At 36.1% G+C, this 15,681-nt stretch overlaps 1 protein-coding gene across 1 annotated transcript in view; it reads right to left on the bottom strand.

Annotated features, from left to right (window-relative positions):
- Positions 1–9: 9 nt before the first annotated feature.
- INTS6 (integrator complex subunit 6) overlaps positions 10–15,681 on the bottom strand; it is a 60,234-nt gene continuing 44,562 nt past the window's right edge. Inside the window, exons 7-18 of the mRNA XM_037375851.1 lie at positions 15,061–15,215; positions 12,151–12,303; positions 11,879–12,011; positions 11,290–11,384; positions 10,764–10,874; positions 8,893–9,108; positions 8,658–8,784; positions 7,225–7,367; positions 6,356–6,590; positions 5,267–5,638; positions 4,704–4,797; positions 10–589 (exon numbers count right to left, since the gene is read on the bottom strand). Coding sequence (XP_037231748.1) covers positions 496–589; positions 4,704–4,797; positions 5,267–5,638; positions 6,356–6,590; positions 7,225–7,367; positions 8,658–8,784; positions 8,893–9,108; positions 10,764–10,874; positions 11,290–11,384; positions 11,879–12,011; positions 12,151–12,303; positions 15,061–15,215 — 1,928 coding nt within the window. The 3' untranslated portion in view covers positions 10–495. The remainder of the gene's footprint in view (positions 590–4,703; positions 4,798–5,266; positions 5,639–6,355; positions 6,591–7,224; positions 7,368–8,657; positions 8,785–8,892; positions 9,109–10,763; positions 10,875–11,289; positions 11,385–11,878; positions 12,012–12,150; positions 12,304–15,060; positions 15,216–15,681) is intronic.

The raw sequence follows: 15,681 nt of genomic DNA, 5'->3' as shown, positions 1-15,681 counted from the left end.
ATCCTACACAAAGATTAAAATAGAGCTTTTATTGATGGAATAACAAAAGTGCTTTTCTTAAATATTTTTCAAAATACATTTATACAACTTACAATAATATATCCAAAATAACTGTATATACAAAACATTACCTTGTTTAATGTATGTGCTTTTTTCTTTTGAAAATTACAAAGCAACTTTTTGGCAAAGTTCAACCTTAAGAGGTGATAGTTTTGAAGGTTGGATTAAGAAAATAGAACCTGAGGGAAAGTGACACTTAAGTCCATGACAAGCAAGAAGTTCTCCATTTAGTTAAATAAAAATGTTTTTGCAATATTTTTCACATTACAAAAATAACAGAAGTGAAAAAAAATGATGGATATTTTTCTCATCATTTTATAGAGCAGCTTCTCATTCTTTCAGGTACAAGAACTTGAGATAAGAGTGCATGTCAAAAATGAATGCAAGTAAGGACAGCAGTGCCCTGCTGTGGCTTTCTCTTCTGTGCAGTGTTTCTTAGCTGCTGTTGATATGGTTGACCTGATTGGATCTGCGATGGATTTCTTCCAGAAAGCTCTCAAGCTGTTCTATCAGCATTCGTTTTTTAAACCTGCATTTAAAAGAAAGCATAATAATGGATGTAAACAGTAATACATCAATCGTTCACAAAACTTTTACTGAACCCTGGACATTTCAGTTATTTTAGGTCCAGTGCATGATGAGGTGATATATACCTCATATGTATATGCTGTCTCCTAAAGTTCTGGTAAACTACTAACTTGGTTTTCCATTTCATGAAAAGAATACAAAACTATGCTTACTACAGTCTATTCTAGCATGCTGCTGAACATCACTTAGCCCTCAGAAAGCCAGGAAAAAGGAAGTTGCTGTTTCCAGAAGTAAAGTTCTGAAGTACAGAAATAAAATACATGTCAAAAGAACTATACTCCTGAAGCTGGCAACAGCATTTACGAATTATTTGCATGACTTCATGATGTATTCACAAAAGTTAAGTGTAGTTGGTACTGGTGCCATTACACATGCAGAAGAGTTTTCCTGACAAGAAAATAAAAAAATCATGTAAGTTTGAGAAAGAAATGCAAGAAAATTCAAGCAGTATTCCATACCTGGAGTCTCTGCAGTTCTATTCCGTTTTGATTAAATAAATTTGAACAGCAGACCATTTTGTCACCTTTGCTTACACCCCAGCCTCAGTGCACACAGCTCCTTGCTGTTTCCAGCTAGCCCTCCCCCCCTTGCAACACTCCTGCACCTGAAAGGTCACTTCTGACCAATGCTTTGGCAGCTGCACACCTGCTCAAAAGTAAGCAGCAATTAAAAGATCACACACTTTCTTAACCCAGTGCTATGATGAACTATACACCCAGTTCAGTCCTCTGAGCTTACTAAAGCCCGGCAAAGTCCTCTAGTCCTGGCCAGGCCTCCCACTCCATGTACTTGGCTCATGGAAACATGGCATCTGCCCTAACTCCTGGACCACAGACCGCCCCACAATCCCAGTCTGACTACGGGGGAATCAGCTCCCATTCCCAACCATTCACTATCTCTTTGAATACCCATGCTTTGGGCCCTTACCCATCCTTCTCATCACAGTTCTCAGTAACCCCACAATTCAAGTACTGCTTCCTCTCCACTCTTCCTCATTGCTTTCACAACTGCTCCCAGCTTGCTTAAAAGTATTAAGTGAGAAATAATTATTCCTTCTCATTCCCTCTAGTAAAAGTCTAATTATTTAAGTTAATAGCTAAGTACTTTACTATAATACAATGCTAGTGAAAATTTAACGTGCTTATTGTTCTGTGCAAGTGACTGGCCAATGTTACTTTCCAGAATACCTTCAAGCCCCTCTGAACAGCTGTACAAGTAAACAGCAGACATTTCCTAGAAACCTGGTAGAAGGGGCAGAAAAAACACATTGCTAACTAATCTCGCATTACTGTTGACACAAGAATTCAGGTTAACAGTGCACTGTGTTAAGCCCTTCAGTACATCTCACTAAAAGTTCTTTTCCAAATGCTAAGCCCTACAGCAAGCAATTCTTTTCAAGGCAACAGAAACAATTTACCACATTAGCTAATATTGTAATTAACAGCAATAAGCATTGACTTAATTAAACTGTTCACTCTGCTAGGAATATTAGTACCTTTATTAATAAAACTTCTTTGAGTAGTTCTAGCTACTGAGCTTCAAGCTTCATTAGGATTTTGAAATTGGTTGTATTAATTCTTGCCAGCATTGGATATCACTCATCATTTTGTCAGGCACACGCTTTGGGCTTTGCTATGTGTATTAATAGCTTAAAGCTCCTGATTTGGAGAATAACTAAAAGGGAATTGAATTTCTCATACTGAGAAGTTGGTTGATATGGAGAATGTTGATCTGTCTTTTGTCAGCTTTTGCTCTAAACTCCTTAGCAAAGAAAAAAACTTAGTGCTAGGACCATAAATAGATTGCTAAGCCAACTCCAGAAATATTGAAGACCTCTCTACTACATAGGAAAGGGCTGAAAGGAATTTGCTTAAGTAACTCTTCATTTTGTGCATCAAAGTTGTAGCCACCTATTGGGAAGTCATGTCTCTTCTGTTCAGTAAGGTCTCCTTATAAGCACTAATACTACCTACCAAGGCTGAGCCAAATGTGTATCACTACATATAAGAAAAGACTTCGTCAGGATAGAATTAGCTAAGGATTTAAAATTGAAATGTGGCATCTCTTCATCCTTAGTATTTTCACAACTGACTGGAAGAAAAAAAAAGAAATCCACTATCTACTCCATCTTGATTTCTGCCTCTCAAAAGTGATAGCTTTTCTGCTATCAGAAGAGGAACTGTGGGGCAGTCATTTTCCAAAGGAAGCTGAAAACTGTGGATTATTTTAGAAATCTTCCTCTCCCCTCAAGCTCTGGTGGATTAACCTCTGGAATTGAATGGGGACTGTTTTTAAACACACACACTTTGCTGCTGAAATGCTCAAAAGCTTTCTGAAGTCTGTGATCAGAATCAGAGCTCCCTGGAGTAGGGAAAGAGCAGGCATCCAAAATTTGAATTGCATTCCATGGCATTGCAAAGGTCAGCTATTGGTTAACAAAACAAGACTCTCTCGACAGCTCTAGAGACCCTAGAGATGTTCCCTGCAGGGAGCAGGGACCCTTGGTTAAATGTGATAGCTTGCCTGGACAAGAAAAGAAGCAGAGAACTGCATAGGGATTATAGACAGTGTTATCCAGGTGGATAAAATTACCACACTAGAAAAATCTAACCTAGGAGAGAAGAGGAAGGAGAGATTAAGCTGTTTCTCCACCCAAACCAGTAAAAATTAAATTTTACTCGTCAAGAGAAACAGAATTGCCAGTCTTTTCCACCAGTAGATACAGAAACCTGTTGGCTAAGGTGGGAGACGGGATTAAATTCTGATGCATCCAACAACACTCAACAACTGCCAAATTTTGCAAAGAAAGAGTCAACTCAAGATAACTAGAATAGAGAGGCTGTGCAACAGAATTGAGAATTACAGATGATCTGAAAAGCCTCGTTTTAGAGGTACAAATATTCCAATCCCACTAAGGGCTGCCACGGATACCAGGAGCAACATTATTGCTTTGGTGTGCTGAAACAGTGAGGAAGCATGTATAATTTACAGGAACAACTATGACAGGTGATATAAAGGTAGACCAAACAAAAGCATGATAAAGTAATTGTTGCTATACGACGAGCATGATCTATATAAGTCTGCATGCCCCACTGTGCTGGAAGTAGAAGGCTAGAGGAGTTGTATGAATGTCCAACATTCAGTATCACTTTAAACTCTCAGCACTGTTTTATCAAAGAATGAATTTGCTTTTTCTTTAATTCTAAAATTTGTTTGATAATGCCACAGGAAAAAAGCTAACTACTATAAAAACAGATTAGAGAAAAATATTCAATTACTCTGAGGCATCTGAAATAAGCCTCAAAGTTAGTCACATTTATGATCCAAGCAAGATGCTAGAATTATTAGTTCACTTCAGAACACTGTCGGTTCCAATCATAATTTCATGTTTCTCCTTTCTTTCCTCTTAGAAAACATGCAGAAACCTAAGTATGGTCAGTCCAAGGATGCTGTAACAGTTTCTACCTGGATTAACAACACTGGATTTAAATCATCAGCAAGTATCTCTACTCCAGTAACAATGATCTCCCATTTCCACTGCCTCAGACATATTTGAGACTGTGGAAGTAACTCTGAAGGAAATAAATCCAAAGGGCAAAACCATATCTTTATGGAACATACCTGAATCTCAAAACTATTTTTAGGACAAGATTTTGAATTTATGTGGAATAAGGAATTTCAACTTTCTGAAAGCCTAATTCACAGTAACATGCCATTCTGTCCGTTTTTCAGATTATACTCACACCTGAACTTTGGAACCTGTATGATTTTCTGAAGTTACCTTCTCCTTCTATACCATTGTTCATCAAATTTATGGTGATCTGGCAGTTACAGCTGCTAACATTTTTAAGAGAAAATCTGAGGCAAAAAGGTAAGCTTGTGCAAACAACACACATCAGGAAGTTTATGTGCTTGTTCTTTTCTAGGGAATTATTTACTTGCAGTACAAAGCATTGTGTGGCAAGTTTCAAACAAAGAACTGCATGGCTGTCAAGCAATTATGTATGGCAGTATATGTTGCAGTTTTCTAAGACTAATACAATTCAGTTACTTACCTTGAAGCTTCTTTAATAACATTTTGTAAAAATATCAGTCGGGTTTGTAAGCTTCCTTGTACATGCTTCAGCAAAAAGAAGATTCTTTCATATTCTTAGAGAAGAGCAAAATCACAGTTACTGAAGAAATGCCTATACAGATTTTTGTTGTAATAGAGCTGAGTGAAATCTGAGTGAAATTAAAGATTTCATTCAGCTTTTGTAAGCTTTTGAGATATATCTTTTAACAACCAAGCCTGTAGCAATGACATACTGTTTAATGAACACTAACATTAAAAAAACACATGATACTGCAGTTTAGGATATCACTAGAACACCTAACAATTTAATTCTAACACTGATAATATAAAAATCATGACTTCCATGAACATTGATAGGTATATCAATGCTTTAATCATTGATTCAGGGAATTTTCAGCAGAGGTTTTCAAGTAAGTCTTTTCAGCTTTACATTTATTTTGCTTCAGTCTCATGGATCAGTACATTCCTAAAATAGTGATCCAATGTAAATTCTTTGTCTAGCTGTCATGCCAATCATCTGTAAGAGAGATCTGGTATACTTACTCCTTCCAGGTTTTCGGATCTCTTTCATAATTTGTGCTTTTAGCTCTATATTAATCTCTCTGGAACTTCTGCAATGCATTGTTTTTTTCCCTTTGCTGGGTGAAGAGATTGGCAAGTTCTCTTCGGTGCTTTGTTCTTTACTATCCAATTCCTCGTGATTCTCCAAAAACCCATCAACATTCAAGTTATTCCCTAAATGTTCATGGCCTACATCCTCTGTATGAGATGCCGATCCATCCAATGAATTGAATGGAGAAGAGGACATTGAAAACTCTGAATCCACAGTATTTGGGAAAACATCTGACGAAAGTGGGTCTGTAACATGATTCTCAACCACATCATCCATTGTAGCCTCATTATTTGTTTCCGATGCTGAAAAAAACAAAAATTACATTTGCCAGTTTCACATTAACATCTGATATGTCAATGAGTCAGTTCAGTATTAAACTTTGTAAAGCTGTTCTCCAGCTTGTATAATCAACGGTACATGCCAGACACAAGAAAACGTGTTTGTGGGTTGCAACACTGAGCACATCACTACCTCCTGGCAATTAATGGCTTAAAAAAACATCACATGTATATTTATATGATAAGGAAAATTGCTACACGGACTACCAAACAAAAGAAAAATCACCTGTAAAATGAGCTTTTATAACATGCTTCATTTTCCCCATTAAATTGAACCAACAAAGTTTACTTTAGTGTTCAACAGTGAGCAAGGATGTCACACAGCACTTCAGCTCCACAATAAGGGAAGTGAAATCACTACACTACAGCAAAATTTAAATTAACTTCATGTTGTGATATTTTGGAGCATCTGAATTCCAGGCAAAGGAAGAACACCCTTCTGACTGTTTACATTGTCTCCTCATTTAATACAGGAAACACATTGTTTATACTGGGAAGTTCATAAGAAAGAGATTTCTGTCTGACAGACTTTATTAACCCCAGATGCACATTTAAATACTTTCATTTTCAAAAAAGGAGGGATAAAATATTTGGGAAATCAGCCAGTGGTATTTTCACATAAACAAGATTTTTGCACAAATTAGAAAGAAAACCCTCTAAAGATGATGAAGAGTCACTTACTTTTGTGAATAGGAATAGGTTTAACAAGGTCAGGCTGTGCTTGTGTGATTGGTGTCGGTGGCCCTTTTCCTCCAATGTGGTTATTCACAACTGGAGGAGTTTGTGGTCGACCTCTGAGCAGCGGGGACATACAGCGTCGTCTTTTTGGAATCCCTTGCATATTTGGTTCTCCAGGTCTTTTATGTTTATTTTGAGGTCCTGATACAAATTCATCTGCTTCATCTATCATCATTCCCTGCAATTAATTTAATGGGGAGAATTCTTAAACTTTACACCAAAAGCACATATAAAATACAATGAACGCTTTGGCATCATGATGTTTACCATATAAAGGCACCTATGTACAACATGTCATTATGCACTAAATTCATGTCAACCTAATCCTTCCTAGACTACATCAATGTGCTTAAGGCCCTTATCCAACAGTCTGCCAAGTAAGACGCCCAGGCAGGCTGTCAAACTTTTCAGTAATTGCAAAAGGACTCAAACATTTTAAAAAAAAGCTCTAAGTTACATTGGCAAATTGGTCAAGTCCAAGACAGATTTGGACAGAAGGGACAGCCCATGCTCTCAAAGTTATGGGAAGCTTTTTATGGGAGCAGTTTGGTAAAGGAAACATGATTAGGCAGTGGCTATAGTACAGTCACAAACATATTTGATTTATAATACAATGCAGAGGCATAATACTGGTTTTCCAATGAAGACTGCCCTCCATAGGATACTACTGATGGAAAAACATCTGAGACTTTCTTGTAAGCAGTACTTTTCTGAATACTTGAAAGTTTCTCCAATACATTGCTCTTTGAGTGGTCTAATCAGCAATGCACACAAAACAGCACATTTTTTAAAAGGCTTTACAGAAAAGTCACCTTTTTGTCCAATTTGAATGGATTGCCAAATGTATGAAGCCTTCGTGGTTGATCAGGATCAAGCTCTCGGAGTGGAGAAGGTATTTGTTTTAGATACTCCTGGTAGTTTCCCATTTGTGCTATAGGTACGCTGTGAACTTGGTCTGTCACAACAAAAGGGTATATTAATATATGACACTGCTCACCTTACAAGAATTTAGTCTGTATCTACTTCACACCTCCAGTTTTCAGTCTTTAATCAAATGCATCAACGAAAGAGATTTGCAAAACTCACCATTATTCTTTCCTAACTGGTATTTATAACATCTTGTTTTGAGTGCAGGAAACTTGCTTAAATGAATCAGCACATCTCACGTATTTATCATTATGACAGGGAAATAAGCAACAGTTGTCATGCATGGATGTTAGCTTTCCAGTGTGTCCCAGAACTTTTCAATGGGGTAGATGGGTGAAAAACTGGAACTGGGAAATTATAACTAAAACATTACTACAAATAAAAGATTCATTAATGCAAAGTAGTAATGCCACGCTGCACACAGCTTTCACATAACTCTACCCAGTTTTAGCCACTCAAAATTTATTTGTTGAGACTAGCATTTTCCCAAAGCAATAGTATTTTTTGACTACTGGAATCAACAAATTCTTAAAATCCATAGGACCTGATTCTAAACTTGTTATGGATTTAAAGCTCCCAAGCCTTTAATCAAGCAAAACATACGCTAGCAAAAATCCTGGAAAAAATAACATTAGTTTTTATGTGGTTTAACCTGCTTTCCAAAAAGCAACTTCTCTACATTTCATATTACATTATCACTTGATCACAGATATTAATCTGACCTAAGCAGTGGCAGGACTAATGTAACACTTTCACTTGCATTGCCCTTCTCATTTTCTCCATTTATTTCATCATCTTCTGTTAGATGCCATAAAGCAGTGCCAGAAGACACAGTAGAAAGATGAAGGAATAAACTAGCAACTACTGAACTTTTTGCTGTTGGCCTAAAGGGGGAAAAAAAAATTTAAAAATTTAAAATAAAAAATCACACTGGCAGCAGCCAGTGAGCAAGCTTACTTTTCCACTGTTCACAATCCACTTCTATGGAGAGATACCATAAAGTTCAGAACCGCCCTGTGATTTTTGACTCAGAAACACCAGGAAAGTCAGGAAAAAACAGTGAACCAAGAATCTTATGTCAAAGCCCAAGTCTCCTCATACAGACTAAAGGACAGAGCAGTGAATCTGCAGTCTTCTCTATCCTCACCAATTTTTCTTCCAGTAAGTTATTTAAGGAGAAAAAATATCTAAAAACCATGCAGTTTAATGACAGTACCAGACATTCATTAAATTTTAAATAACTACGCTATTTGTTAAAGTCTTCATTTTTTTAGTACCAATCATATCACAGGGTAGACAAAATATTATATTATCTAACCTTCATCTTGTCCTTTGAGGAACTTGCGAGTACTCTTCAGTAAATTAGATCTCATTCGCGTTAACTGATCCAAAAGATTTCTTCTGGGTATGTCATAAGCATTTCTAAAAGTCTGAGGTTTCAAATCCTACAGTTCCAGTAAATAAAGTTCCAATTAATACCATATATGAAACAATATCTAGCATTTCAATGGAAGTATATTGAAAATAACAACATTACACACAGTGGTGCTTACCTTATTCAGCAAAGCTATTTGGAACCCAGCATACTCCTTCATATTGAGGTCTAGAGGTCTATGAGGAATTTCCCCAGTAATCCCCTGTAGCAGATGTTGAAAATCGTTCCTATGTGCCATAGACAGGTTGTGTGATCTGCTTCTGACCTTAATTCCAGTCTCTTGCGCTACCTTTTTGCCTACAGAGCCAATGACTCTATCGGACTCTATTTTGGCCTTAATTTGAAATAAATAAATAAATAAAATTGACAATATGCTCTTAAAAGGATTAGTCAGACTTATTCATTTTAAATTCCTACCTAGAAGATTCAACAATGTGCTAATACACTATGACGACCATAACCAGGATGAGTGCTTAAGGAGTGTTTAATACATAACCACTTAATGATTACTACAATTTTAAATATAGCGAACAGTTTGTGCCTAGGTCTTCTGCATATTTCTCCTCTGCTGCCCATTATGGTATCTAAGCACCAATATGCATGCAATGCTTTTATTTTCATAAAATGCCGTAATTTGACTAGTAATTCCCTGCAAAACTATCTATTCACAGACTATTTTCTACAGTAACAGCTTAACACTAACCTTCAAAAGACTGATTCTCTCGCAACTATAGTTGTGATCAGTCACACAATGGTATCAACTTTTTAAAGCTCAATACAAATAGTCATAATATTAATATGAAATACATGAAAATACCAAATTCTGATTGACTAGACAGACCTAACCCCCAATAATACATATTAGATTTGTACCAAAATTAAACATGTTCATAAATGCAATCTTTTTGGCAGAACAGTTGAACGAAGAGCCAAAAGTAATTTATTAATACACATGCCAATGTTGGTTTTGCAGTTTCACATAAATTTATATACTACTCAAGATTTGAACATGTACTTGTTAACACTGAGTCTCTACTGGCAGTGCCTTTCAGAAGTTAGAAAAGCTTTAAGTATAATTTGCAGTGCATGTCACTGCATTTTAGGAGTCTCAGATGTCTAGGTTGAATCATCAGTTCACAGAATACCGAGCAATACAACTATGATTTAATAAGATATACTGTAAACCTGAAGAGGTTTACTTCCTCAACTAATCATTTATAACAATGTTTTAAGAAAAATTTTAAGCAAAAGCTGTGAGAACTCACTAGTTCACATGTTTGTCACATACAAGTTCTTACATACAAGTATGTAACTAAGTTACAAGTACTTGTAATATTGTTTCTTGAAGTTTCAAGCTTAGTGCATTATTACCTTGAACAAAAAAGCTTAACATGCACAGTTTAACAAAATGAAAGCGGAGGTAGCAGGGCAGAAATGCTTTAGCTGGTGCAGGAGACTACTCAAAGATACGGGCACTATTCTGAACAGTCAACAGTTTCAAAATTCACTTGCCACTTATACATCTGTATCCTTATTTGAAATTCTGGATTATATCAGTTTATATTTACTGAACTCTTTCCATTTCATTTCACAAACCAAAGAAAGGATACTTTCTGATTCAGAAGCACAAAGTAGAAATCTCTATTTTCTGAAAAAATGCCAAAACATTTTTAAAATTTAAATAAGACAACATGTTTTCTTTTGGACAAAAGTATGTTACTGTCTGTACAAGTAAAAATGCTGCTTAAATAAAAAAACTCAATCTGTACCTCCTTATTTATCCTTATAGTCCAGTCTAAAGCCTATATTTTTTTCCTTCAATTTAAAAAAAACAAAACAAAACACAAAATGCTTTTTTACTAATTACTTTTGGGAAAGTATTAACTTCATCTTTCTGCTCTTTTTTCCCTCAAAGCCATTGAACTTGAGTATTTTAAGATTATCTTGATATTAGAATGAGTTTTTACTGCTCTTCTGCTTCAACATTACCTGCTGACTCAACTTTTTGAGATATGAAATGACACTGTAACTAAGTCCATATTCCACATTGTCAGCTATAAGGTTTGGTGCTCCCATCATTCTCACAGCTTTCTTCAAAGGCTGAAACAGAATATGTTGTATAGTCATATTTAACTTTGTAAGTGTTGTATACATACTTCAACTAACTGTATACATTTCAAATAGAACCAGAGATCCTCAAAGTTTGAAAATAAAACCAAAGACTCTCAGGGCAGCACTTGGTTGTTGTTTTAAAGCATTGCTCCATTCATACAGAATGATTTATTAACAGAGCTGTCATTTATGTACAAGTCACAGTTGATGAAATTTTCCTAACATTCAGGTCGCAAGTCTTTCACAGGACTCCAGTGAAAACATTAAGTACCACTACGCATGAAGTTCAGCTATTGTCTCAAATTGATACTTATTCTACTTTAAACAGGGAATACACACATAGTGGAAAGATAACTAGAGTTACATCATAAAATAGAAATTTTAGCACAGTAAGTCATCTTACCCCGAGATAATAAGGGGGCATTGTCTTCAAATAGCTTTCAAATGACTGTCGCCATTTCAACGTAGGTTTTGCCTTGTGTACTTTAAACAAGTCATCTGATGGTTTATAAAAGAGACAAAATGAAAAGCACATCTAGACACATTGCTTTTCTTCTAATAAAAGCAGCTCTCAAAGAAATGCAAATTCTTCAATGCTTAAATATATGCATTTTAACATATACACAACTAAATATACACACAAGATGATTGCTGCAGCCAAAAGATGGAGCCTGATAAATTATTTATCCAATTGAATTGATAATTGAGACAACAGATTGAGAAAAATGGCTCCCAAAATAATGAAAGAAGCAAGCCCAAAGCACATCTGAAAGAATGATGATTAAGAAAATCTTACACATGGGAGTCTGAGTCATGAAGGTCAGCCAACTGGTGACAACTGAAACAAGTTATTCATGACAAATGCAATGTTCAACATTCTACCTTTCTACAGGTGTGTGATTAATACTGGCATTAATTGCAGTAATCATTTAGATGAGATCAATTTTTCAATTGCCTAGCACCTAAGAAAATTTTTATGAAGTGGTATTTACCTAGCAGTGGAAGGAGGACTGGATAATTGTAAGGCATCACAAACAAATTCACACAATTCAGCGCTGTACTAGCTTTCAAGTAACCAAAAGGATGACCAAGTTCACTGTATTTTGCACTATTGCTCACATATACCTGCAATAAAACACATCATATTGTATGTAAATCCAAAGTATTGTGTGCTGATGTTTTACATCCTATTTTGATTAGAGAATAAAATCTATGAAAAACAGTATTCTGTAAACAACTTCAATTCAGCATGCATTCTACTTGCCTGCCAGCAGGTCTGAGGGGATTTTCTTTCCAGGATAAACTGGGTCAGTGGTGAAGGTTCTAACTCATACTTATCAAAAGGCAGTTTGTCAATGACCATCGGTTCACAGTCAGTACAGGAAAACTTCACCACAGGATGAGATGTGCGAGGTGGCTAAACATAAGCATTCCACTGTTAGTAAGTTTGCACAACAATTAAAATGCAATTGTGCTATGACAATTGAAGTAATACAGGTTCTTTGAAAACAGACACATTTGAGGAGCCTCAATACACAATTTGAGTCTTAAGTGATTATGTTAGCACTGTCTTAAAATCTGAAGAAATCTTGTTTTCCAAATAAATGCCAGTTATCTTGCCCAGTAAGTCTAGAACAGCATGCAAGTAAAACTTTTTGCATATACACAAAAATTTTCCAAGTGGAAATAAATGCCAGTACAGACAAAAAAACTATCTTTAATGCTACTCTGGGGCATGCCTATTTTTATTCCTCACAGAAGCAGGCACTGTACTTTTGCATTTGCTGACTCCTCCAGCACTTTTCCTTCTTGGCAAATTCAACACTTACAAAATTCTAACTGAATTATAATAACCAAGCGGAGCATGAATACAGAAAAAAACAAGGTTTAGAACTCATTTTATCTAGGCCTCTGAAAAATTATTTCAAGCAATGAAAGTGTTTGGATTTTAATCTTTTCATTAGTCACAGGGAAAAGGCCTTCGAGCCTCAAGTTTCAATTATAAGTTAACAACATATTTGAAATCTCTTTCGCTGAAAGGGAAAGCTGATTTTTTGTGTGTGATGAAAACTGGAGCTGTATGCCTTCCACTGGAAGGTTTTCAGGAGAGCAATGTAAGCTCTTACACTTACACCCTGAGCTTCCTCCAAGGCCACTAGAATCTGGGAAGGAGCTCAACTGGGAAGCCTCCTTTTATTTACTCTCTTTAAAAGGTAACAAATATGTAAGATGAACTAGGGAAACACAGGGTTTCTTGGACCTTCCTACCACCTCACCTTGAAAGTCATTTTTCTACATCTATAAGCTTTAGCCTCTTGCTTTTAAGATGAGCCACCCAAATGTCATCTGCCTTAAGTGTCTCCACTCCAAAGAGGGTGTACAGTCCCAGTACACACAAAACAGGAGGCCCAGCCAACTGAAGGAACTGCAATTCTCATCAAAGAAGATGCCTTCAATAAATATTTGTGGTGGAGTTTTTGACCAAGCCATGAAGCAGTTACACTACAAGTAAAAAGGCTGCAAAAGAAGTCAAATAATCCTTGGCTGGACAGAAGAACTGTTTTTACCTCAGAGCAGCCATTTACATGTTGATCTGCGAACATAAATATTAGCAGACTTTCATATACATTTAGGAAACCCTTGATAGCATCGTTACCTACAGTACACGTAACAGTTGTTCAGGTAGGACTGTTTGAGACAACTCCACTGTGGATCAGGTAACAGGAAGGAAGTGAAAAATACCCAACTATGGACTTTTTAAGTAGACAAGAGTTACAAGTTAAGTTTTAACACTATACTTCCAGAACAGTAAGGAAATCCAAGTCTTGAAGCACTATCAGCAAACATAGCTCTCCAACACTGCATAGGGAAGGTTCAATGTGGAATTCAAACTGACAAACAGGAATTTAGCTGTACATGCAATAATCCAATGCTTTATGCTGTTATGAGAGCTATACATGCTACAACTGAGAGAAGAATTTTTTCTCATCTTCTCACCACTTGGGTAAGGCAGCCTCACATTTTTAGCATTTAGTTAACAATTCTTCACTTGGCAAAACGTATTTTAATAATCTCAACCAAGACCTGCAGTAGCAAACTATACTGACTCTATACAGTCAGTGGAGGCAGATGTCATTGATAGTGATGACAAGGAGTACACAGGACAGTTTTCCTACAGAGCAGCTTTTAAACATCCAGTACACAATGACTTTTTTTTTTTAATTACTACGAAGATTTACTTTTATTCATATATGCTAGCTTGTTTACAGTTCAAAAGGGCACCCACATCCTTCAATGACCATGGCCAAGATGCCAGCAATATCAAACCTGTAAATATAACTAGAATTTCATACTTTTATTACTCAACAACGTGTATCTCAAAGGACTTTATATTTTTCTCAAACAAAGGAGAATTTATGAGAAGTTCAATGAGTTTGTTAGCACACTAGTTTCAGATCAAAAAACCCCACAGAACTTCAAGAAAAATCATCATGAAATGGGAACAATCATAGAACTGAATTATTTCTACTTTAATGATTTTCAAAGATCAGCAGAAATGCAAAAATACATTATCTTACTAACAATTAGTTCTCAGACCCAACAAAAGGCAGTGGCATATATTTTTATGGAAAAAAAAATATAATTACTTTTGTGAGTAGTATTTTAAAAAACCAGGGTGAGTTTCTCTACTTGGGATAAATTGAAGGTATGGCTATACTGCACAACAGCAGACGAAATTACATTTACCTGCTAGAATGAAGACAGAACTATCACACAGATTCAAACCCAGGAAGATCATACCATCTTCTATTAATACCATCTGCAAGGCAACAGACTTTGATAGGCTATTATCAAAGTGCCACCTTATTTCTGGTTTGATATTTTAACAGAGTCCAAACAAATACTACGTGCATGTACTAGGTCGACCAATCTGTTACAGGCAGTTTCTTAATGAATGCTTCAAAGCTACTAAAAACCAAAAACCATAGTATTATTTTCTCATTAGTAATTTATCTGAGAACTGCAACACAGGTTTACATGTGTCGTTACTTCTTGGGTCACACTGCTTTTACAGTTTCTCCAATGCAGTACATATCTGAAGGTTTAAAAACAGTGAAGAAATCCTGAAATATTCCCCCCTATACAAACCCTTCACTTTAACTTCAGTACGTACCAGTGTTGGAGAATTTTGATCTGGCCAGAAGGATTCAGGAACAGGCCAATGACCTATAGGAACCCCAGTTTTAGGGTTTGGTCTGACATAAATAAGTTTGTGACAGCTGTGCCAAGGTTGGGGTCCAAAGGGTCTAGATATATCCGCCTGCCCATCTACAGAAGAAAAAGGTTTTATGAGTCAAAACAGTGTTAAAACTCAAAAAGAGTATTAAACAACTTCTGTGAAGAGTTTAAGAATTACACCCCCAGGGAAACTTTTCCTGCAGTTAATATCACTTCTAAGAATAGCAGATAGTTGTCAGTAAGCATTTCTGCAAAAACCCAGAAACTATGAGAAACCAAATAAGCATTGAATGTTTACAGGATCAGAGCTGAGAAAGCCAATTATCTGGAGCCTTTCATACTAATCAGTTTCTTTCTCTTCCCATTGTTATTAACAGATAATCTTCAAATCTCCATGCATAAGAAAAATTGATACACAGAACTAATACTGCTGAACTTTTTATTGCAGCAAAGCAGGATTAAAAAAATCCTACAAACGCTTCCAGTAACATCCTAAGAAGGACCTAGCTAAGTCATTTAGAAAGAGAAGCTAAGACTGCACTGTCATATTTGCTAG

Source organism: Falco rusticolus, chromosome 2, assembly GCF_015220075.1.
Source record: "Falco rusticolus isolate bFalRus1 chromosome 2, bFalRus1.pri, whole genome shotgun sequence".
Lineage (NCBI taxonomy): Eukaryota > Metazoa > Chordata > Aves > Falconiformes > Falconidae > Falco > Falco rusticolus.
The sequence above is the reverse complement of the archived record's forward strand: the minus strand, read 5'-3'. Positions and strand labels throughout refer to the sequence as shown.